This window comes from Acipenser ruthenus, chromosome 10, assembly GCF_902713425.1.
Source record: "Acipenser ruthenus chromosome 10, fAciRut3.2 maternal haplotype, whole genome shotgun sequence".
NCBI classification, from domain to species: domain Eukaryota; kingdom Metazoa; phylum Chordata; class Actinopteri; order Acipenseriformes; family Acipenseridae; genus Acipenser; species Acipenser ruthenus.
This window is the reverse complement of record NC_081198.1, coordinates 43920211-43944718: the sequence shown is the minus strand read 5'-3', so window position 1 is coordinate 43944718 and position 24508 is coordinate 43920211. Positions and strand designations below refer to the sequence as shown.

Here is a 24508-nt window from a genome sequence, read left to right as displayed (position 1 = left end):
TAGCATTTATTGGAGACTGTGACCTTTTAATTTTACACTGAATTGTTTAATTTAAGGTATTTTTCTCCACAGGAATGTATTTAAATCCACAGTACAACAAATGAAATAACAGCTTGATATCCACATTGCCATTTCAGACAAACTGCAAACTGATGAGAGACAGTTCCAAACTTAAAAGTTGTATTGTGTAAGAAATTGAATACTTTCATTTGGATGGCATTGTACCATACAGCAACAAGCCTTACATTTTTTCTAACCTTCCCTAAATTGTATTCAACCATCAGTTAGCGTTGACAGGCCTGGATTTATGTGCTTCTACAAGCCAACAAATACATTATGTTGGATTTAGTGACAGCCAGGAGATTTGGCAGGTGTTTTAATCATCCATACTCGACTCAAATCCCATATTACAGACAAAATGACCAAACCATATGCTGTACTGCTGTTCTACTGTATCTTGCCTCTGAACACATTTTTTTTATTTTATTTCTTTTGGCTATAATCTGCTTTTAAGAATATAATACATTTCATAAATTACATTTTGACGAAAAAAACCGACAATACCTCATTTAAAACCATTTTAATATATTCATATAAAAAAGAGATCTGAAGTTTGAAATCTTTCCTGAGCCATTGTAAGATTAAAGTCAGACTTGGGCATGCCGTGGCTTGCCCACATCAACCTAGATTCATCTGTGACTTGGTCTCAAGACAAAAGGCAGCACAGTCTTTGTCTTCACAGCACAGCCATGATGAGAACAGAAGGCCAGATTTATGTTGTTCCAATGTGTTGTTGGTATTGGGCTCTATTCACAAAGTTTACATTCTTATTTATTTAAAAAATGTTTTATGATTATCACATTTTATAGTACTTATAACAATAATCTAAATTTGTACCAATCATCTTAAAAAAGTAAAAATGTTAATATTCATTTTGAGCAGATCCTTTATTTTTTTTCTATTTACAAGTTTGTAAAGCTTAGTAAATTGCTCACCAAGTGAGTTAATTATGAGTTATTTCTGATTAAACTGTTATAACTTGAAGAAGCCAATTCATGCACTGTCCACCATGAAAACCATTTTTTAAAGAATATATTCCCTATTCTATTCTAATTATTTTTATTACAATAATACTGTGCATATCATATAAGCACAAATAAACCCTTGTTGTTATTGTAGTTCTGAAAATGGATGTCAGAGCCATGCTTATTTTGCTTAAGGGCTTGTGTTATGTCTTCTTTAACTCCATGCCCGATAGTCACTGGGTTCAGATTTCTGCTTGTACCAGCAAGGTGCTCAGTTCTGATTAAGATCAGAGGACTGGGAGTTTACTAGTGCCAGCTAACTAAATTCCATTCTGTTTGACATGTCCAAGTCATGACGGGCCTGCTAATACAAAAAAAATCAATTAAATGTTTCACATACAGTATGCCTGAGAAACTTCTAAAGGCTATGCTAAAGCTTTTTTTTTAATTTGATATAACATTTCCTGGGAATGTATCCGTTTGCTGGTTAAATATTGCATTAATATTGTTGGACAGATGGAGAATCAGCTCACCAGCTTCTATTGTCTGTGAATGCTAACAACTGAGTGATTGTGTAAAGCTGGTGATGTTTCCAATTTTCTCTACAAGAGTACAATAAACAGACAGCCCTATATTTTACATTGCTAGGATTTTTTTTGGTAAAAACTGAAAATAAAGGCATTGAGCAGATTGCAGTTGGTTATTTGTCCTTCTGTTTCACCTATACGTTATGATGACTGATTGATGTAGGAGAGTTGCAAGCGTTTGACAACTACAGGTTTACAGTAACTGGACTTGATTCTTGCCATTTGCTCCAAACTAGAACGCATGTAATTAAGAATGATAAGAGCTGCAAAGTCCTGCTCTAAATAAACTGTAATATTTACTTTAAATTAACCCAATTCAGTTTTGACCTCCTAGTTTTGTCATATGTTGTAAAAACGGGTTTGAGAGCGTCTCTGCAAGCCTTGTGCTCCCAGGGGATCAATTAACAAAAGGAGGGAGGAGGTAACTGCTGACTGCTGTGGACAACAGCAAACCTTTGGGGAATGCCAAGAAACTGGACTTATTTATTATTATACTGTATAGAGATTGGATACGTACATTAGAAGACACTAAACCAACATCAATTAATTATATTTCAGTGTAGAACTAAGCATTACTTTGGGACATGTTTAAGACTTACGTACCCTTTTACCAGCAGTGCCTGCCATATTCATAAACACAAGACATTATTCTGCCTGCAGCTTCAGGACCTCAAAGACATATAAACCTGCTCTGAGTGTCCAGTGTACTCATTTACAGCTGTGTAGCACCTTTAACCCTTAGTAAGCAGTTTTGTATTGCCCATGCTGTTATTTGAAATCTTGGTAATATGATCAAAGTCTGGATATCACAGAGGGGAATAACCCTATGATTTGTCTGACATTTGACATGCCTGCTATATATGTACAGAAATCAGCACAGATTTGCAGTGGCTCCACATAATTTAATCTTTTTTGATTTAGTCAGACAGTTGTCATACATTTTCCCTAGATTGTAATTTGAAGCCAAGTGAAGAGGGGTATACACACACAAAAGAAAACATACATATTAAAAAAATGCATTCTATTTCTTTTTTTTTAATATAATAATGGTTAACAGTTTTTTTTTTTTTTTTTTTTCACATCCAGCACCCTGCACTGTGTTACAGTGGGTGGGATGCCTCAAAAACTCCTTACTTCTTCACTTGGCTCTCGCTTCCCGAGCTCTGATAGGTCACAAGCGTTTGTTGTCAAAATAGTTTCACGCCAGCTAGTTTTGAAACTTAGCAGCAAAAAAAAAAAAGAAAAAAGATCAAAACATTTCCTAATAAGGTCGATGGTAACGCAAACACCAAATCGTGCATATTTCTGTCGTGGGGCAAAATATCCCAGAAATGCTTTTTTTTTTTTCTTGGGCTGTACGGTCTTAGAGTGAAGCGCAATTTATGACCAGAGAAGCAGTTGCAGTAGCTGAAAAACTCAGGATTTTTGCAGAACAGCGTGTGCACTCTCAGTTTGGGTAAGTTAAATAAAACTTTATTGTGTCACAGAAAATGTTTTATAATAGATCAATGGGACGTAATTATATTTAGTAAAATGTGATAACATTTACAATCAAGAAGCAGCATAATCCTAGACAATCTGTAACAGAAAATTGGACAAATCATCCCAATACAGAGCAACATTCTCAGCATTCAGATTACATCTGACGGCAGCACTAGTTGACTTGGTGATGCGTTGAAGTTTATGAGACTAGTAATAAAGCCAATATACAGTATAATATACAAGTCTTGATAAAATACTTTAATTATCATGCTATATTTTATGCAGTATTTTAAACAACAAAGATTTGTGTGTGTGTTTGTTTGTTTGTTCTTTCAGTTTCATTCAAAGCACTTTTAATTGAATTCAACCTTTTTGTTTTGCAATAAAAACGTGTGGTGGTTACAGCAGATATAAATCTGTGCAGAAATCGAGTTGATTTACATGTTGACTAAATTAAAACGCCTCTGCTGTTTATTACATTTACGATTTATCTAAACTAAATGAACAATATTAACGAGCGGCTTGTAATGAGCCGAATGGCATAGTTTCTAAGTAGATTGTTGTAGTTACTTTTCATTGACGTTCACGATGTGTTTACTTGACTGACAACACATCTTACGGTTGCTGTGTACAAAATAAACTTTATGTGCAGGTACACTGTGTCTACACAATTTATTTTAATAGGTTGATTCAAACCTGCCATATGTCCCATGCAAGTTTAAGTATAGTGTAAGCAAAGTGAGTACGGACTAAAACGTAAAATACAGACACGCATTATAAAAATCACAGTAAACGGTTTAGGAATGGTAAACTGGTCCTGAGGTCCAGGGTTATGATGACTGTCTCTGCAGGGGGTGTGGGTTGACAGTAAATTTGAGAGATTATTGCCCTCTGCCTTAATTATGAACGATAAAGAGCTCCAAATTGACAAGAGCTTTACCTATTGGTTTTGTAAGCCAACTGTGATTAAATGAATAAAAACTAAATTGTACATTCATGTATGTATTATACTGTACATCAGTGAGACCAGTGTGTATTAACTTTCAATTGACCCAAATAAGTTTAGCCTCCCTTTATTTTTTGTATGAGTTTGGGGAGCTGTCTGTACAACATAATATAATCTATATTATATTTGAGAACTATGCATGTCTTCAGCCTTCTGCTACACTGTGTGTTCCTGGTACAATAAAACACAGTAGCCATCCATTAAAGACTTCTGCAGTAGAAGTGGGGCAAGGTCTGGAGCCCTGCAGACAATCATAATTCCTGGACATTTGCTTCATATACCCAATTAGTCCATATCATACAAAAAAGCCTGTCCATTATGGATTACACCACAGGAGAAAGTGAGTTGCAAAACATTTCCAGCTTTTCAGTGTAACTGTGATCTTAGTGGGTCACACCTGAGCTTCTTTAGTTTGACACTGTAGAGAGCTTACATGTGACCAATTCAAATCAAAGTGAAGCCTGAAGAGGCTTTAACCCCTTTGCATCGGAAGGCTTATTCTCTGTTACACTGTACTTGCTACAGTAGATCTGCTTTACAAGGATGTTCATCCAGGTCTGGGTGATTTATTTAAGTCTGAATTTTCTTGACCTGTTTGGGAATGTATACTAAGTTCATTCCCCCGTTGCTTAATACTAGGCTTTGTAGGATTCATGATTTACAGTAAAATGTGTGTGCGTATGAGTGTTTGCCCATGTGGAAGTTCCTCACATGAATGTATTTTGTTTTTTTCTTTTTTATCATAAGAAATAAATCAAACCAATCTCAATATCTTATATTTATCAGTATAAAGGAAGAAAAGGAAGTGCACTTCTTGTTTTGTATGGCTTAATTAGCATATATCGGTATTGTAATTATCTTTAGGAATTTTTATTTTAAAAAAAATGAATTGCACTTAATTCCGCTCACATTAAAATCATTTGTTAGTAGTTGTTCTAAAAGCAATTAAATAAAGATGGTTTAACTGGTAGCACTCAATAGTAAGAAAAAAAATTAAATAATCCCTTTCTTCCAGCTGTGTACTGGCAGACAGCTGCTTTGCTGGCATCCATTTCTTAAAACAGCCCTGAACATTGCTGAATTTCACTGTAGTGTGTCAGACCTCCGTGTGCTGTTTCTTTTCCAAACTCTTCACAACTATGTTGAATCAGCATCCATCAATGAATTCAGTGGTGCGAATTTCTGAATACCTGTAGTGATTTATGTTGTAATGTTCTTTTTGCGAAATCACTTTTATAAAGTTGCAGTCAGGGTTATATAAAGTGAATGCTGATGTTTTTACAGTTGCTCAAGGTTTTTTTTCCGATCAAATACAATTAATGGTGGAATTATTAGAATCATTAATGGCAGTGTTTGGTAAGTTAAAAAACAGGCCATACTGTTAAATCGCTAAGGCTGTGTTTGCTGTAAAAGTAATTTATTGTGCTGTATGATCTTTTTTTCCACCATTTGATGTTGTTAATGTATTTCAACAACCTTCAGATTTCCACTGTAAATGAGAAGTAGCATATCAATAATGTTAAACTGTGCGTTATAACTTGGAGTTATATCAGCAGGCCACACAGCAGGGTAAATGAGCCAGTTTTAAGGAAATTAGCCCCCATCCCATACAAATTGAAGTGCCTTTTCAATTTCAGGAAAGGTACATGCAAGGAGACACCATGGTTCCTACCTGATTGTCTGGATACCATGGTGGCCCCTAGCCTGTATTTTTCCAGGACCAAAACTTGGCCATAAAAAATTGGCTAAGTGCATCTGACCCCAGCATGTGTGCTAAAGGACACTTTAAATAACATAAAGCTGTGACAGTGGAGCATTTATTACAGGATACATAGAGGTTACTGCAAATGATGAGGAATGAGCAAGTCATTTCCAGAGACATGCAGCAGGTGAGGTAAACATACACAACACACCACCATGCAGTGTCAGTAACAGAAACATGATTTAAATCAGTAGACTAGGACCGTAGATTTGAATCATTGCTTTGGTTGTGAGTATAAAACCATTGCTTACCAATGAAAACCTAGAATAAAAGATTTGTCTGTGGTAGGGCCATTAATACTCTACTATTACAGCAATTTGATGCATTGGATCATTCAAAACAAAATACAAAGCTGTGCCTGGTGTTTCCTAATAAAATGTGAATGGAGGAAATTAAGCTATGATCTGTACTGCTTCCCTGGAGGGAAGATAATGATGATTTTGCTGTAGCTTCCCCACAGCTTTTCGCTATTTGTGTGTCAATTTTGAGGTAATAAACTACTTTCATGTGCTGCATTATAGGTTATGGTTTGTGAGCTGAACCCATAAAATCGCAAACATTTTACCTGAATAAATGCATTTGATAACAGAAGCTACTTTGCTATGCCAGTGCTGCTATTGCTTAAATGTTCAGTTTACCATACTTTTAATGCTAGCTCAGGAATACAATAATGTATTTAAAAATCAATGTTAGATTTCAGTCTTTTTGTATACAGTGCTCTCTCGTTATTTCACTGTTTAGTAGTTCACAAATTCAGTTAATTCAGATAGACCATGTCAACAGTAAATTGTCATGTGCTATACTGTAAAAGGGCCCTTCACTAATTCAGTTTTCAAGATTTCACCATTTTTTTATGTGATAGTAAAATAAAGAGGGAGCGCTGTACTATGTTTGATGCTTAAATACCTGAATACATTAATGCACAGTATGTGAGAACTACTTTTCTCATTATTACTAGTTAATTAGTTTGTTAAAGAGTAAGTAGCGGGGTTCTGAAAATATAGCTTTTACGTGCCCACGTGTTGCTACAACTGTTTAAATAACATACCTCTAATTTTTCTTTTCATTGTTAACATCCTGACATCTTTTTACACTTATAACTTTAGTCTGTTTCAAAGCTTTTTTCAAAATGTCCGTTCTAGTGCATTGGGATTTGAGATCTGTCTTCTAAATCACTGCAGGAAGAGTGATAAAAAACAAAAACAAAAAACATAACAACAAGTGCTCTGGCTTTTCTGTTCCATACCACATCATTATTATTATTTATTTCTTGGCCGACGCCCTTATCCAGGGCGACTTACAATTGTTACAAGATATCACATTATTTTTACATACAATTACCCATATATACAGTTGGGTTTTTTACTGGAGCAATCTAGGTAAAGTACCTTGCTCAAGGGTACAGCAGCAGTGACCCTTACCAGGAATTGAACCCACAACCCTCCGGTCAAGAGTCCAGAGCCCTAACCACTACTCCACACTGCTGCCCTCATGGATCGTTATTACTGTGTTACCTGTTTGACAATGTAGGCAATAATGCTTATACTATCAGTGCACTAGAGCAGACATTTTGAAAAGAGCTTTGAAACAGACTTTAAAGTTATAAGTGTAAAAAGTTGTCAGGATGTTAACAATAAAAAGAAAAATTACAAGTACGTTATTTAAACAGTTGTAGCAACACATGGGGACGTGTAACGCTATATTTTAAAGTCCCATGCCCGAGCCACATTTACAGCAGGATGTCTTTTGGAAAAACCTGGCAGACATTAACTACCCTTATAAACCACTGAATTTAGGAATGTTTCAAAATGTCTTGTAAAAAGAAGAATAAAACTACTTTCACCATAGGGAACAGCACTGCTGTGGGACATAATGGTGGTCAGCAGCCTTAGTGTACAAGACAACTTCTTTCAACAAAGTCCTTATTCAGTGGCTTTTCTCTTTTCACATACAAATGGTTTTTACAAAGACTGCACGAAGAGGCACTCTAACGGAAGAAAAACTGGACTTCATGTTCTAAGCTGTGGATATATATCTGTTGGTTTTGTTGACTTGATACAATGTGATGACTCCATACTAATTAATTTGTTTTGTCTACTAGTGATAGGGACCGGGACTGTCACAGTGTTTCACTGATTACACACACACACACACACACACACAAAACAGCTTTTCTTTTTGCTGTTGCTTTAAATTCCAGCCACTGCTGGTAAAGCTGCAATGACCTGGAAGAATCAAATCAAAACTTGTTTATTGGTATCTATTGAACCCAGCTGGTCTGTTAAAAAAAAAAAAGAAAAAAAAACTGCAAAGGCTTACAGAAACTAGATCAATTTCCTTTTGAACCAGAGACCAGCCCAGTGCTGGCTATATGATTTTACATACATGCTATTCACTGTTTTACTTTCTTAGTGTAATATAATTTGGGTTCCTATTGTACAGTAAGCATCATGTCCATATTGACAGATATACTGTAGTACTGTTAAAACTGCACAAGGGCATAGCACACAACAGAAATCTGCGCTTCTAATATATATATATATATATATATATATATATATATATATATATATATATATATATATAGTATACTGTAATAGAAAACACTTCATATAGTCTGCTGACCTTGACCAAACAAACAAACAATTTGTACTTGTATAGCAACCTTTAAGGATAAGGATTGCACACACAGTGTAACAGTAGTTTCTGTTATCAGTAATGACACAGAATAACTCCATGCTTGGGTAACTCCATGTATAGATGGCACGTAGTTCAAGTACTAATTAAAATACAATGGTTTCTATTAACTACCATATCTCTGAAAACGCTATCATGCCAGTCATAGAATATGAGAATATGATATTTTGGCTCTATAATTACTTCAGTATCTAATGCTATTTCATTTCTGGGGAGTTAGGAAGTGTACAGGTGTAACTGTTATGAAGCCTCAAACACTACACTCCATATCTGATATTACAATGTTAAGGAATTCCTACAGTACTTTGTCTTTGTAAATATCAAGAAATGTGGAAAACATTTTTTAAACATTTGAATATGGTATTTAATATTTTCAGCTACATCACCAAATATCATTCTTATTCTTTCATTAGACTCCAGATATTGGACATGAATATTGCACATGCGCATTACTGATAACTCTTCCTTTTGTTGGGCCTCACACATTGTTTAAAAATGTTTTAAATGTGGCATTTTCCCTGGCTCTTTGCAAAAGCAGCACTCCTGGTAAAAAAACAAAACAAAACAAAAAAAAAACACTCTGAAATTGCCAGTTTATGTTAAACCCCAGTTCATTTCAATTCAATCTGGTACATATTACTTGCATATTCATAATATGAACTTAACGGAACCATCATAACCGTCTGCATTGTGCTTAATTTGTGTTGTCTGCATATCATCAGTGGGTGTGTAATTAAGAGGATAGCATGGAAATACATGTGGGAAGAATTGCTTTGGGATATTCAAGATCCCGCTAGTGGTTGTGTTCTGATGTGAGTACATATCTCAGCCCCCTCCTTGTGTGAGCCAACATGGGTTGTGTGTAATAGAAAGACTATGGAGAAAAAATCACAGGGGGGACATGTATCAAGCATTTGCAACAGAGTTAAAGCCATAGAGCCTATTTTACGCCGGCCTCAAAATTGCCCCGTATGTATCATGACACTTTTGGCAAGTTAAGGCCGTGTTAGCACCGCCAAAATGCGCTCCGTCGCTCATTAGCCATGCATTTTAAGGCGTGTCAAACCTTAACTATATGCATGTGCAAATTGTAGGTGGGGCTCATTTGTAAATGAAGTCTGTGATATTAAAATGAGATTTATGAAGCGGCAGAACAACAGCGCCAGCCCTAAAAGGGTCCACAAATAAAACCGATTTCAAATTGGTCTTATTTGGGCACAAAGAAAAAGTCAGAAAGCAGTTGATACGAAAGAGCATTATGGCAGCAGTCATAGGGGCCTGAAAAATTCACAGTATTTTTAAAAGAAATTCACAAATGACAATAAAAAAAACAACGAATTTCACGGAATGTCAGTAAACCGACATTTTATTTAAAAAAAGAAGAAAAAAAAATTCTATTTACATTATATTCTTCTGATTTAAGTTGCCTAAAATGTGTTCCCTTTCAATTCAAAGACGACCACCAACGACATTATATATGGGATATGCCTGCCCACTGGGTAGGTAATTGTTGAGCTCTCTATACCAGAGCTGCTGACAGGCCCCTTCCTGGGATGATGCACTCTGTTCTGCCCACCGAGGGATTAAAACCGTCATCCTTCGGAAGCCATTTCTCTTTTTCCTTCTCAAGACGGTAAGGTAAGACCTCTCTGTTGAGCTGAGCGTGTTGATAGAAAAGAGCTTCTCGAGTCGAATCGAGTCGATTGTATTTCCCTTGCATTCATGCTTGAAGCTGGCTCGCCGCTTTCCCGGAATCAACGACTTTGAGAAGACCAAGCCTTTCGTCTTTCTGTCTTTCAGCGGCCTCCTCGCTTGCATGGTAGGCCACTCTTTGTTATCTGTCTGTCGTGTATGAGAGACTGCCTGTGCAGTCACCCGTGACTGGTTGTCTATTTCTTTCTTGAGAGTACAAGGCTAGGCCTTGCCATATCCCCGCTGTTGAGTGACTCTTCCAGCCGTGCTCTCCTCCACGGGGCTAGGCCTTGCCGCACTCACGCTGTCGAGTAGACCTCGCTGGCTGCATAGGCCTGCCCACCTCTGTGAGTTGGGCCTTGTAAACAAACAGTGTGCTCTCCCCTATCTATCTATTCTACCGTGTTTTTTTGCTGTCTGCTTCAACTTGCCTGCCGTGGCTTCGACCCTTGTGTCCCCCTTGTGCATGCTACGCGCTGACCAGTGACCACGCGGTTAGGGTAGGTACAATTGCGTAGCTTCCCCCTGGTGCTTCGGTACCGCGGAGAACGCATAGCCCTTAGTACTTCAGTATCTCGGTGCGCAAGGTGCTCATTGCATGCAGCACACGGTGCCCAGTGCTACAGCTTCATGTGCACAGACACAGCGCTGCATGGTACACGGTGCACATAGTGCTCGGTACTCATGAGCGAGGTGCACGGTGCTTGGTGCCCAGTGCTACAGCGCTAGTGCAAGAATGTACGGTGCTGCACGGTACGTGGTGCACGTAGTGCTACGGTACTCGGTGCGCACGGTGCTCGGTTCGCACGGTGCACACGGTGATCGGCCGATTGCGACAGCGTCAGTGCACAAGGGCACGGTGCAGCATGGTACACAGTGCGCATAGTGCTTACGGTACCCAGTGCGCACGGTGCTCGGGACACACGGTGTTAGGTGCTGACCGCTACACTACTGTACGGGCATGCGGTGCCCACTGTACTCGGTGTGCACGGTGCTCAGTACGCACGGTGCGCACGGTGTTCGGTGCCCTCCGCTACAGCGCTAGTGGGTGAACGCACGGTGCCTCACTATTAATCAGTGCTTGAGCACCGTTACAACCAGTGCAAGCAGTGTTCGGTGCACAGCCGATGCAGAACACCAAACTCATGCCAGGCAAGTCGGGGTTCCACCCCTGCACGGCCTGCAGTGCAAATATCCAACAGGAGGATAAGCATACCCTCTGTGCGCGGTGCTTGGGTGTCCAACACGCCACCTTGGCCCTCGAGAGGGAGGTGGCCTGCAGCATCTGTGTGGCTTTTCAGCCCCGGGTGAAGAAAAATAGGTTGGAGAGGGCCACGAAGGCGAGTTCCGCGGAGCCCCAGAGCTCCTCCTCCATGAACTGTCCCAGGACCCCCTGCAAGACATCCCCAATGGCAGGCCCCCCCGTAGTCGCTCCCCATCTCCGCAGTCGAGAAGGGTGAAGAGTTCAAGGCAGGCGAGGGACATTATGGACCTCAAAGCCCAGATGGCCGTCCTGGAGCTCTTGGCCGAACAGGCACCTGCGACCCCGGCCACAATCCCAGCTCCGTTGCAGCCCCAATTGCCAGCAGAATGTTCACATTTCAATATGGCAGCTTACGCCACGCCTCTTTAATTTTGGGCCAGTTAATACATTCGGGATGGGGTAAAATTTGTGCCGTGGCAGAGTGATACTTTACACTCAATTTAACGCTGTGTCGGTCAATCTTGATACATGTCCCCCACAGTGTGTTATACAGGTTGAATTCTAATTACATTGACTTTGTCACATGTAATTGTGGGCCACAGGGTTTAGACAAGGTTAACCTGTGAATACAAAGGCATGCCATTTTAATGACATAGCACTGATGTTACTACATTCCTTTGCAGGTAAATGACCCCTTTGCAACACAACACAACTTTCTTTGTTTGTACAAGAGTAACTAAACTAACACAAACAGGTACAAAGTGTCAGGCATTGTTTAATCAGTTTAAAATATTTTTGAAGATGATTGACATCACTGAATAGTGAACTCTCTTCTGGCCTTGAATGGTTGGGAATTAAACATCAAACACTTTAAACTAACTAGGCTGTAACTATAAAGTGAAATTCTACTATATGTACTAGCATCAGGGTACATAATATTCCATTAAACATTCTGTAAACTTTTCACTGGGTTGATCGTAGGTATGAGACTTGTGTTTATAGAACTAAATTCAGTGTTACAATTGTGGAATGGCCAAAATAATATGTAATTTAAAGCCAATCAGTTTAGTGTGTTGGCCATAATTAACACCAGCATCTATATTTTTGATGACCAGCATCCATGGTTTTAGTGCCTCATGACAATCTACTGTAAGTCTAATTAAACAGTTTTTACATTGAATTGAGTGTAGTAATGGGTGCCAGATGTTTCAATGGCCAACACTTGATTAAAGTCTTGAACATAATGTTGACCTTGTTTTAACTGTGCAACTGCAAAATCAAAGCATCACAACGTATTCTGTATAAACGAGGCAGGTAATGTTAAGTTAGAAGACTGAATTGTAAAGGTGGCATTATTATTTTTTTTGTATTCTCAAGATAATGTGATTTGAAAGCCTGATGAAGGCATTAACCAAAAAGTCTGCTTGACTTTGGTAGAGTTTTAATTCAGAGTTGCCAACAAACTCACATAGGAGTGGATGTTACACAACTGGTTGCTAGGAGTAGACCTGGGTTCTATTCTTCAGCGATCATCTCCTGATTAGTAGTTTTCCATTGAAGACATTGGGAAAGACTTATATAAAGACGTATAATTTTATACGTTTGTTTTAGTACACTACCATTTAGTGTGTCATGGGTGGTCGGTTTTTCAGGTTTGAGGAGGATGTGCTCAAGAAAGTAGTTTAGCTCACAAAACAAGAATGTGTTGTTTTTTAATAATCATAGTACACAATTAGGATTGTGATTATTCATTAAGACTAAAGCATTTCCCTATCTCTGTGGCTAATTTTCTAAGCTATACTACAAGGCTATCCTAATGCCTCCAACTTAATGAGTGACACCTCAATGGCCAGCTGCAATGAAGACTCAAAACATAATGGGGATAAAGGGGACAGCAACTTAAACTCCACACATAGGTTTAAACCGGTCTCCATAGTGATATTGTTGAATCTGAAATGGATGAGGTTTACACATTCTTGGATGAAACTGGTACACTTTTTATTCCCTGCTTTTTATGTTCTTCTATCTGGTGTGAATTTCATTTATTTATGTTACCATGGCAACAGGCTGTCCCCAAATAATAAAGTGCAGCTGATTTTTGCTTTGCATTCATTCCTGCCTTTGCTCTCCTAATACAGTTTAATACAATGACCTTTTACCAGGATTAATGTATTTATTTATTTAAAATCTTTGGTTAAAATATTGATGTTTAAGGAGTGCTAATCAAGTTTTTCAGTCCATTTTCATACATCTTTTTAGTCACTAGTCACCATTTTATTGTATTGAAGAAATGCTGCTGCTTGCTAGTACCTGATACTGTATCTTAAATATGTTTGTCGATGAAAACGATGTAGAATAGTACAGCAAACAAAGTGTTTGTACATGGGTATTTTCTGAAAGTAGACAAACGTAAGTTCCTGGTAGTGCTTTGATTTTAACTTCAAAGAGACCTACACATTAAAGCCAGTAATTCATTACTAAGTTATAACACATGGTGTTAATACACTATCTATAAACTACACAGAATATCAAAATGTAATTCAGAAGTGGAATTTGTTTCCATCATTAGATCATTCTTCCGTTTTGTGTAAATACGTAATTCCAATCCAGTTTTTCAGAAAGGAAGCTAATCTTCTTTTGGCCAGATATTATAGCAATCTCTGTTGTTTACTGGTAAAATCCTAAACTACCGGTAATATTGCAATATATAACCATATACAACTGAGGCAAAGTGGTTTGTAGTGCACAGGTGCAGTGGTGATGCGGTGCTCAGGAATGGTAGACACAAGAAGCTCTTTATTTGCTGACAAATAATAATACCTGGCTCTACACAATGATGTGTATCTCTCAGGCAAACCATGGGGTTCAGTCCCAAAATAATAATACACTAAACAAGACACACACAACACAACACGGTCACAAGTCCAGAGTGAGTGCTCTTAGTGAAAGTGGTGATTTACAGGTTTATTCATGTACAATGGTGAAGTGGAGTCCGGGTTTAATTGCTTGCGGTTTAGCTACAGCTCACGGAGGTTAGCCTTCTATCATGACAAGCACAGACAGTTAGAAACAAACAAAACACTTAACACTCACGATTCACAAATTGATCACTTCCTTTCTCTGTCCTAGTGGTAACCACATCAAAAGGAACAGATTGCTGGGCCACTTCCCCAAAATACCCTCCGTCACGCCCTCTTTCGGTGGCGTGGCCAATCACGTCTCCTCCAATCCGTGACTGACACTTCTGGCATCGTGGCCTCGCCCCTTTCCTGGATGGCTGGCTATCGGCTGTCCCTGGAATGAACTGCCGAACCATCCATTACGGGGCGCTCTGCTCCGATTATACAGCACCCTCACAGATCGGGAGGGAGATTGTTGACTCGGATTCATTCGCTCTGTCACAACAACATATATAATTATCTTTGTTAATTAATAATATATAAACAAATATATTATCAGAACTTGGAACAGCTGCAGGAAGTCCACTTTACAAGAGCGTTGTCTCCCTGTGAAATATTAGTACTTAACTCAGATTAGATAATCCATTAAGTTTACATACAAGTGCTTTACTGCTGGTTAACTGGCCTTCAAAATCAATATTATGAAAATGAAAAGTTAATTGATGCTATCTCTGTATTGTTTTTTATTTTGTTTTTTGCAGACTAGTTTGACACACTGAGGACAACAGCTGGTTTAACCTCCTCAAAGCATCAAGCTTTCTGAACACTAAACAGAAACATTCTCTGCTGTTTCACTGCATTGTGAGACCTCAAAGGGGACCTAGGTGAGTCCATAAACTATAGCACTGTGTGCTAATTTCTTGTATGAGGCTTAAACTTTCCTGTTGTATTGTAGCAAAAAGGTTTTGTTATTTTTGTGTTTTTGAAACGTAAAGTGTTACAGTGAAACATTAACCAGTGTTATTGGACTTTGTTTTTATTATTTTTTTAAAGGAACACTTAAGTCAGTGAGTGAGCATTAGGCTTTCTTTAGTAAGCACACTGGATAATTAATCATTTTAAATTTCAGGAATAATAATAACAAAAAACTGTGTACAGATTGCAAGAAACTGCTTATAACATGCATTTACCTGGCCCTTTCTGCAAGAAAAGCTGGCTTTATTTTTGCGATTTAAATTTGTGTAGCACATATTTTTTTATTTTTAAATTGGGTTTGAGGTACGTAATATCCAGTAATTCATCTTTTCTGTCTGTTTGGGCCATATTTAATTAACAGTAACTCACAAATGTAATTTACACACTACATTACTACATTGTGCTATGCTCCAACTACAAGTACACTTTTATAAGCCACTTGTCTTCCTTATCTTCGATTACACTATGTAACACAATTTTTGTTCCTTGGTAGTAAGTGTTATTTCCTAATTGCTTATGGCTCAAAAGTATAGAAAATGGCTATTATTCCCCACAAACTTTGCTTTTGTGACCAGGACAGTGATATTTTGAAATGTACCTATTTCCAATGAGAAAACGGGCGAATCTGTGTCTTTTCGTTCACATAAAGTCAGAAAAAAACAACATATGAATCCAAATGAACATGTATTTATACTAAAGTAATACAAAAATGACTACAAAAGATTTAGAAGTGAGTAGTTTTTCGAGATTTATGATTATGCTGTAAATCACTTTCACGAATCAGCCCCCAAATGTAGTCTCCCATCATGTTCTTGTTATACTGTCCTTGGTAGCAGCGTTCAAAGTCCAGTATATCCTGGTGGAAGCGCTCGCCTTGCTCCTCCGAGTACGCTCCCATGTTCTCCTTGAATTTATCAAGATGAGCATCAAAGATATGGATTTTGAGGGACATCCTACAGCCCATTGTGCCGTAGTTCTTCACCAGAGTCTCAACCAGCTCCACATAGTTTTCGGCCTTGTGATTGCCCAGGAAGCCCCAAACCACTGCGACAAAGCTGTTCCAAGCCGCTTTCTCCTTACTAGTGAGCTTCTTGGGGAATTCATTGCACTCCAGGATCTTCTTTATATGTGGTCCGACGAAGACACCGGCTTTGACCTTTGCCTCAGACAGCTTAGGGAAGAAGTCTTGAAGGTACTTGAAGGCTGCCGACCCCTTATCTAGAGCTCTGACAAATTGTTTCATAAGGCCCAATTTGATGTGCAGTGGTGGCATCAGCACCTTCCGGGGGTCCACCAGTGGCTCCCACTTGACGTTGTTCCTCCCCACAGAGAACTCAGTCCGCTGTGGCCAGTCCCGCCTGTGGTAGTGCGCCTTGGTGTCCCTGCTGTCCCAAAGGCAAAGATAGCAGGGAAACTTGGTAAAACCACCTTGGAGACCCATCAGGAATGCCACCATTTTGAAGTCTCCTATGACCTTGATGCCATCTCAGAAAAATGCAGATATGTATCCACTTAGGCAGCTGGAACTAAACTGAACTGGTGGGCTTAAGGCCCCTGTATTTATACTACTATTTATATTACTGGAAAGTTCTAGAAAGTTCTAGAAGTTACTCCGAGTTTACTCAGCACTGAATCTATCTGGAATGTTCTGGAAAATAGGTAAATTTCAAAATATCACTGTCCTGGTCACAAAAGCAAAGTTTGTGGGGAATAATAGCCATTTTCTATACTTTTGAGGCATAAGCAATTAGGAAATAACACTTACTACCCAGGAACAAAAAAAAAAAAAAAAAAAATTGTTACACCATGTTATTTTGGCTCAGGTCTAAGGAAAGTCTGATACTGCTACTTTCCAAATAAAAGATGATAATTTAAAGATTGTTTTGTGAGGTTGAAAAGCAACTATTGGGAGCTGCAAATCAGATTTCCTATCAGAATTATCTGAACATCTTGTATAAAACTGGAAAGTCTTTTTAGCTTATGTACTTTCAGCTATTAAAATATTTCTGAAATGTCTTAGATAGCAGATGTGTTTAATCTGCACAATGCAGGTCATGTGGACACATGACGTGCTCTTTCTTGTACATCCTGAATTAAGGCCAGAAAAACAATACATTTCTAATCTAGAGTATGCTTGTTAAGGTCTCAATGTGGAACATAGACTGAGTTATGCATGAGATGTTTAACTCACAGGAAAATGCTAAAGGTAACATATCTTTGAAATAACATCTGCAACGCCAAAGAAAGGAAGCCACATTCAAAGCTAGGTCCAAAACAGGTGTTAGGTGTTAACTTGAGGTTAAAAGACTGGAATAACCATACCCTACAGTACTTGATTTATGTGTCTGGTTGACTATGAACTACATACCCCTATGGAAAGGAATGATATAATACCCAGGTGCTCTCATATAAAACAGAATGTGCTTTAATGTATTATTTTATGAAACCCTGTGGCTGATGTCTAAAGCTTTCACGTTCTGTTCTGTTGGCTGAAATACACTGATGAGTAAATGCACTTTTTTAAATCATAACATTCAAGGACAAGAGAGAATAGACACTTCAAAGAAAGCATGACATTTTTATAAGCTCGTTTAAAAAAAGTATAAAACCAAGTATGGTCGACTTATCCCTTTAAGAACTGCTTGGGTCTTTCCATGAGGGAGCCAGTTAAGATGCAATTAATGTATGTGTATGCAGGAAATGGGTACTATTCTATAACAAACCTACAGATCTATCATCCACACCCACACACACACACACACACACACACAGACACGCTCCTCATATCAAGAAAACCTGATTTAAAGTAAGACTTAGTCAACCTCAGTTAAGATTTTGGACTGACCGAACTCGATCACCCAAACTTGCTCTGTTGTAGAAAGTCACAAATGAGTGCCCAAACTGTCTTTTATACATTTTCTTATTTGGATGTTTGGGTGTTTGTTTATTTCAATGAAACTTGTGAGGCTTATAACTTCTGAACACCTAAATATCTGAACATTTGTATATAGTTTCATAATGGTGGCAGAACCAAACAGGCACAGTTACAGGCTATTATAACAAACCGTGTGCCCCCAAACACCCACACACTAGCTATTAATAGATCTATGAGCATACTAATTTGCGAACGCACATTGGTGTGATTTGCCATGTTAAGAAGAGGATAGTTAGCAAGTTAATGAAGATCATCTGAAATACCCCTGGTAAAAAATATATTTTCCTTCCGATTCATCCTAGGGATGCTTAGTATTATCAGAAGATATTTGACCAGGAAAGTTCCACTAAGATGCTACATATCCTTGATAAGTCCTGGCCTTGTGTACAGGAATTGGCGAATTGAAGCCTTGCTTTTGAGAATTAGGCTGGAGAGAATTTACCAGGCCAGAGTTTTCTTGACCTGTACTGGAATGTATTCATGACACACTGGTGACCTGCTCTTGAAATGATGTCAGTGGCATCTTAAACAGAAGACTGGACTTAAGTTTAACATCCAAAAGATGTGTTTTTATTATGTGTACTATGTTTTAATTATGTATCAACTTAAAAACAACAATAGTCTCATATTGAAGTATGCTTTCTTTGTAGTTTAACTATGTACCGTCTGTTTATCAGATGGGAGTTGGTAATTTTAATGTTGCTTGGCACCAGAAAATATGCTGGTACTGCAAGCAAGTAAAATCAGCTTTACTGCAACTTTTAAACACTACCAATTCATATAATTGGCTCTATTCCCTAAAATCTTGTTTCTATAAAAACCTTTGTTTATGGGTTAATTTATGTCAATGGAAAGTTCACAACTAACTCCCAGCCTACAGTTGATACCCATTGATAGCCAATAACTTTACATTTAATGCTTCAGTACCCTGCCCCCCCCCCCCCCTTTTATTCCTTTCACTCCTCTTTCCTTTTCCCTGTCCCATAGCTTTAAAGATTTAACACAATTACAAAACATAATTAAGTGAAAAGCTGTGTGTTTCTGCTGGCCCGTCTGCAGGGCTTCAGCATGACTTGTATCATTTCCAGAGGCCATGTGTTGCTACTGGCTGTCTATTGAGTTGGCCTCTAAGCAGCAAAGCACAGAGAAGAGATGGTCTTGCTGGCTGGTTATGTCAACTTTAGATACTGTATTCATTACTGGTAAACATGCTGGGTCTGCATGGTCTGTTTCTGGTAAAGAAAGTGTCTTATTTGGACAGACCAGTTTTACCTTTAATGCCTGTTTACTTCTAATTAAGTAGAGTTACAAGTCACTTTGCTTATGTGTCTACATGCAAGTTCTCCTGTTTAAAAATATTGCTGAGAGCTCTGTCATAGGCTGGTGACACTATAAAGAACTATTTGTCAAGGTCCGATAAATCACAAAATGTTTACAATAAACAATGCGAGAGCCCTTCTTTATTGTGTTATAGAAACGCAGGGAAGCATTTGATGTCAATGGGTCCTTCCCTTGTAGACCTCAGACAGTTTGTTTGCCATTTACTGTTGTACTGTTATTTTTGTTTCTAGGAAGATGTTTACAACAGCAATTAGCTAGGCTTCATCCATAATTTCTTCTTTATTAAATATGTTATGCTTTCCAACAAGACATTTGTTTAAAGATTAAGAATTTACGTGTCAAAGTGAATGTTGTGTTTTTTTTTATTTTTTTTTAGTGTTTATAATGACAAAAAAAGAGACTTTGAACAGCTGCTTTGACATAATGGTCTCTATTTTGAATCAGGTTCAAAGATACTGGAGAATAACAAAAACAATCGTAACAAACTATAGAAATGATCTACTGTAAAACTGTAAAACAGCCTGTTGGTGAATTAGGCAAGCTTGGATTTGTTTTCAATTCTAAATCAGTCCCATTCGTTTCCATTGATAGCAGATCAAGAACAACCTGGTTTGAACTGTGACTCAAGATAAGACTCAAGATAGCACAATATCAGTTACTTATACTACCAGGGTTGTAGATTTTGTATATTGGACTGTTGAGCTTTAGAAACCGATTGAAATCTGGCAGAAGTTATAAGGAAGTTTGTTAAAATTGCTGGAGGGAGGTTTCACCTCCAGTAGAATATTTGTTTTATCAACAGTAATAACAAAGTTCAACAAAACATTCTGTCTGTAATCAGTCATTTCTATTCTTAAACAAGTTCAAAATCCACCTGGCGCCATCTGAAAAATGTGTCACTGGTATTGTGTTGTTGGAATCTTGTTTGGGCAGCCCATATTTTTGTCTCTTGCGTTAAAAGAAAACTTTCAGATAATCACAATTGAAATCTACTGTGTGTGGGTGTTTCATTCCATACTCTTGATATGGGGATATTAGACATAACATATGATACTATTCTCTTTGTGACACTTGTGATTATTGATGGAGTGTTATCATTCTGTACTCTGATTAACATCAAGGCTGCAAGTCATCAATAACTCATCTATACTACCAGTGCTGGTTGTGTGCCTGGTCATGTTTTATTCCTACAAGATCTGCTCAATAACAATTTTGACCAGTAATCTGGCGTTTTTATCCAGATTTTATTAGATCTGAAACGACATGAAACTCTATGTTCTAGATTCTCAGATCTATTTACTCCAAATTGTCATTTGCGTTATTTTGGTGTGAAAGGAATCAAAACCAAACAAAAAAAAACATGATTTACAATTCTAAAATTAATAAGAAAGAATTTTTCTCACAAATCCTTAAATCTAAATGTCTGTATTGTTTATTTCTGATTTGGTAAATGTATTGTGTGCGTTGGTGCTATATGAAAAAAATCATGCTGACCACGTTTTGGAGTAAATACTGTAGCTTTAAAAATCTACCCTTATGCATCTTGTGTGATCACTGAAGTAAAACATTTTTAGAGACTGGTGCTGAAAAAAATGTTAATTTATAACGGCTTGTGTGGTAGGCTTTTAAAATGTGTGGTATTTGAAAAAATAATACCACATGCTTAACACCACCCCACCACACATGTCTAACCTGTCTAGGAAGCGGTTAGGTATTTTATGATTCATAACACATTATTCTTATCGATTTCTTCATAAATTCATACCGTTTTTATTTAGCTATACTAATGAAGTGTGTATAGTTGTATACACCATTATTACATTTTTTTAAGAACAGTTGTTGACCTGCTGGGGCTGGAGAAATCTATTATCTGAACGAAGCACTGAACGAAGGATGAAAATAAGTATTTTCCCATTGACAGGCCACCTTGGATAAATAACGTCTGTGTTTTTGGTCAGCCTCTCTTTTCATCAGTAAACATCTGGTCCTATAAACAGAAGATATAAAAGACTAGCACTGAAGAAGACAGCTGTTTTAGTAAATTGCCCAAAAAAGACTTCAGACGCTCCATGTTAGGTGTAACTTTTAAGCATATTGGTCTTTTGGCCTTTTTAAAGAATGCTTCTGTCAGGACTCCTGAACTTTTGAACTCTCATTACTGTCATTATCAATCTACTACCTACTGTAGTGGAATGTTCTTTACCGTGTACATTAGCAAACACATTTCTGTAGAACTGCAAACATTAGGTTAGGGCCTCGATTACAAAAACATACTTGAAAAAAAACTAAAAACTCGAAAAAAACTGTTTCAAACAAGTAGAATTATAATTGAAGGATTATTTAGATTTTGGAACCTTTGATTATTTTAAAATTGATTTATATTTTCCGGAAAGAGTAGTCTGATAACTGGTCTTGCTGTAATAACAAACAGGAATGATAGAATAACCAGGTTTATATCCCGTTTCCCCGTTGACACAGACTAGGGATAGGGTTTCTATTCTATAAAGCGAATGACTGAAGCATTTATGTCTGATGCAGTGAACACGGCAATAGTTAGGGGTTCAGAGCTAAAACTCCATGAATGGTGGTGTCCAGTGAATATTAACAGTTTAAATGACACATTGCTTTAACCTTTGGCCTTTACAATGATACAGATCGTTTTCACATATACATTTTACTTCATATTTACAAACCATTTGATCTCATATGACATTCCCATTAGATTATGCATGCAGCGATAGCTTGTTTTGGTTCACAAAAAGTCACATTTCTAGCTTAGTTAAAGCTGTATGTCATGCTTTTTTAAATGTATTTGTCCAAGTCTCATTATTCAGTGAAGCATTTACTACTGGTGGCCATTTTTAGAAACTTTGCAGGGTATTTTCTATAGATTCTCAACAGTAATTCTTTCATCTAAAACTCACTTTAGGTAATGGTTATGGAGAGCTTCTTTAGAAATATATCACGTCAGAGTACACCCAAAAAAGCTGGTAGCAATGGCGCTTTGTGTTTCTGAGAAAAACCTTACATTGAAATTTAAGGCCACTTCCGTTGCACCCACTTGCAGATAGCAATTTGGTTTTTGCACATTAGTCAGTGCATTTTTTAGTGACATTGTTTATTAAACATCTGATATCTGAGGTTTGCTGCAGTAGGTGGAATCTGGAAGTCATCTTTATATAGCGGGGTTCCGAAAAATATAGCGTTCCACGTCCCCACATGTTGCTACAACTGTTTAAAACATACCTGTACATGTTTCTTTTCATTGTTAACATCCTGACAAATTTTTACACATATAACTGTAAAGTCTGTTTTAAAGCTCTTTTTAAAATGTCTGCTCTAGTTATTATTATTATTTGTTTATTTAGCAGACACCTTTATCCAAGGCAACTTACCGAGACTAGGGTGTGTGAACTATGCATCAGCTGCAGAGTCACTTACAATTACGTCTCACCTGAAAGATGGAGCACAAGGAGGTTAAGTGACTTGCTCAGGGTCACACAATGAGTCAGTGGCTGAGGTGGGATTTGAACCGGGGACCTCCTGGTTACAAGCCCTTTTCTTTAACCACCAGACCACACAGCCTCCTTGTACACTGGGGTTTGAGCTGTGCTCTAAATCACTGCAGGAAGAGCGATAAAATAAAACACGTGCTTGCAACAACTTCCATACCACATAATGGATCGTTATTGCTGTGTTACCTGTTTGACAATGTGGGCAGTAATCCTTACACTGTCAGTGCACTAGAGCACTGCCATCATTCCTTAAAACACACTACCTTGGTATGCATTATTTTCTTAGGCTAATATTTCTATCCTTCACTTATGGGCAGTCAATCAAAAAGTAACTGCAGCCTTTGAATTGTTGCTTAGCTGGTGGTCTAAAAAGTATAAAAGTAGTTTTATTGCCAAAAACAAAACGCTTACAGTAAGTAAAATAGTAGAAGACAACAGCCCCAAAACCTTGAGTTGTACATTGTGTCTTTCTAATAGTGTTTGACAGAAGGATTTACTAAACTTTGTCAACAGTGTTGTCTAAAGGTCTTTCAAAAACAACAATTTACATTTGCACAGTGGGGTTTAGCTGAACATCATCCTCTTATGTGGAGGAGTAACATTTAAACACATAATCAACTAGAAATAAGTAAAGTATGGACAGGAAAGAATATAATGTGTTAGCGTGGCTTATTTATTTAATATGTAAATGATAGGCAGTTGTGAGGATTTCAAGGTTTAGCCTAACATACCATTAACATCTGCGTCTGCAAAAGAACATTCTGCTTTCAGTTTAAACTGAAGTCATTAGCTGTAGGAATGGTATTGAATCGAGGTCTTATCTCTGCATTGTTTTTAACAGGGATGCATGGTATCAATAGGTTGGCAAACTTTTTTTTATTGTTCTTTATTTTAACAATACTATTTTTTTTCTTTTTTTAATCAGTGGAAAAGGGAACCATGGGGGATGTTCAACTTGTAACTTCAACTCGAATCTCAAAGACCACCGTTACCCTGGGGAGACCATCTCCAAGCAGCAGTGCTCTCCCAACTGAGCCTCCAGCCTTCACCCTTCCTCCGAGGAACGCCCGCATTGCCCTTGGAGGGACAGCCAGGCTTGATGGAAAGGTAAGAAATGCCCAGCTACTCTCCTGTATTGTTGACACTGGCTTATTTTAGGCCAGAATGTTCTCAGTGGATGTCACTTTAATAGACTGCCTGTTTGTAATTGACCAACGTGTTTCTTCATATGGTTGTCTCCAGATTACTGGTGACACAATGGAGTTTTTAACTCTTTAGTCTTGGATATCACTGTTAATTCTGAACGATGTTATCTTGAAATGGGGTGACATCATTATAACAGAGCTAACAACTACACGTTATACTGCATGAAAGCACCAAACATATG

At 37.8% G+C, this 24508-nt stretch overlaps 1 protein-coding gene across 4 annotated transcripts in view; it reads left to right on the top strand.

The window, feature by feature from the left end:
* The window catches only part of LOC117408899 (myosin light chain kinase, smooth muscle-like), a 97124-nt gene that overhangs the window by 10268 nt on the left and 62348 nt on the right, over positions 1 to 24508 (top strand). For 2 of the 4 annotated variants that reach the window (XM_059032339.1, XM_059032337.1), the window contains exons 1-3: positions 2787 to 3068; positions 15117 to 15239; positions 24047 to 24228. In XM_059032339.1, the coding sequence (XP_058888322.1) occupies positions 24061 to 24228 (168 nt within the window). In that variant the 5' untranslated portion in view covers positions 2787 to 3068; positions 15117 to 15239; positions 24047 to 24060. Of the gene's footprint in view, positions 1 to 2785; positions 3069 to 15116; positions 15240 to 24046; positions 24229 to 24508 lie in introns of those variants that run through there. The other 2 variants (XM_034014330.3, XM_059032338.1) reach the window with 2 other exon arrangements.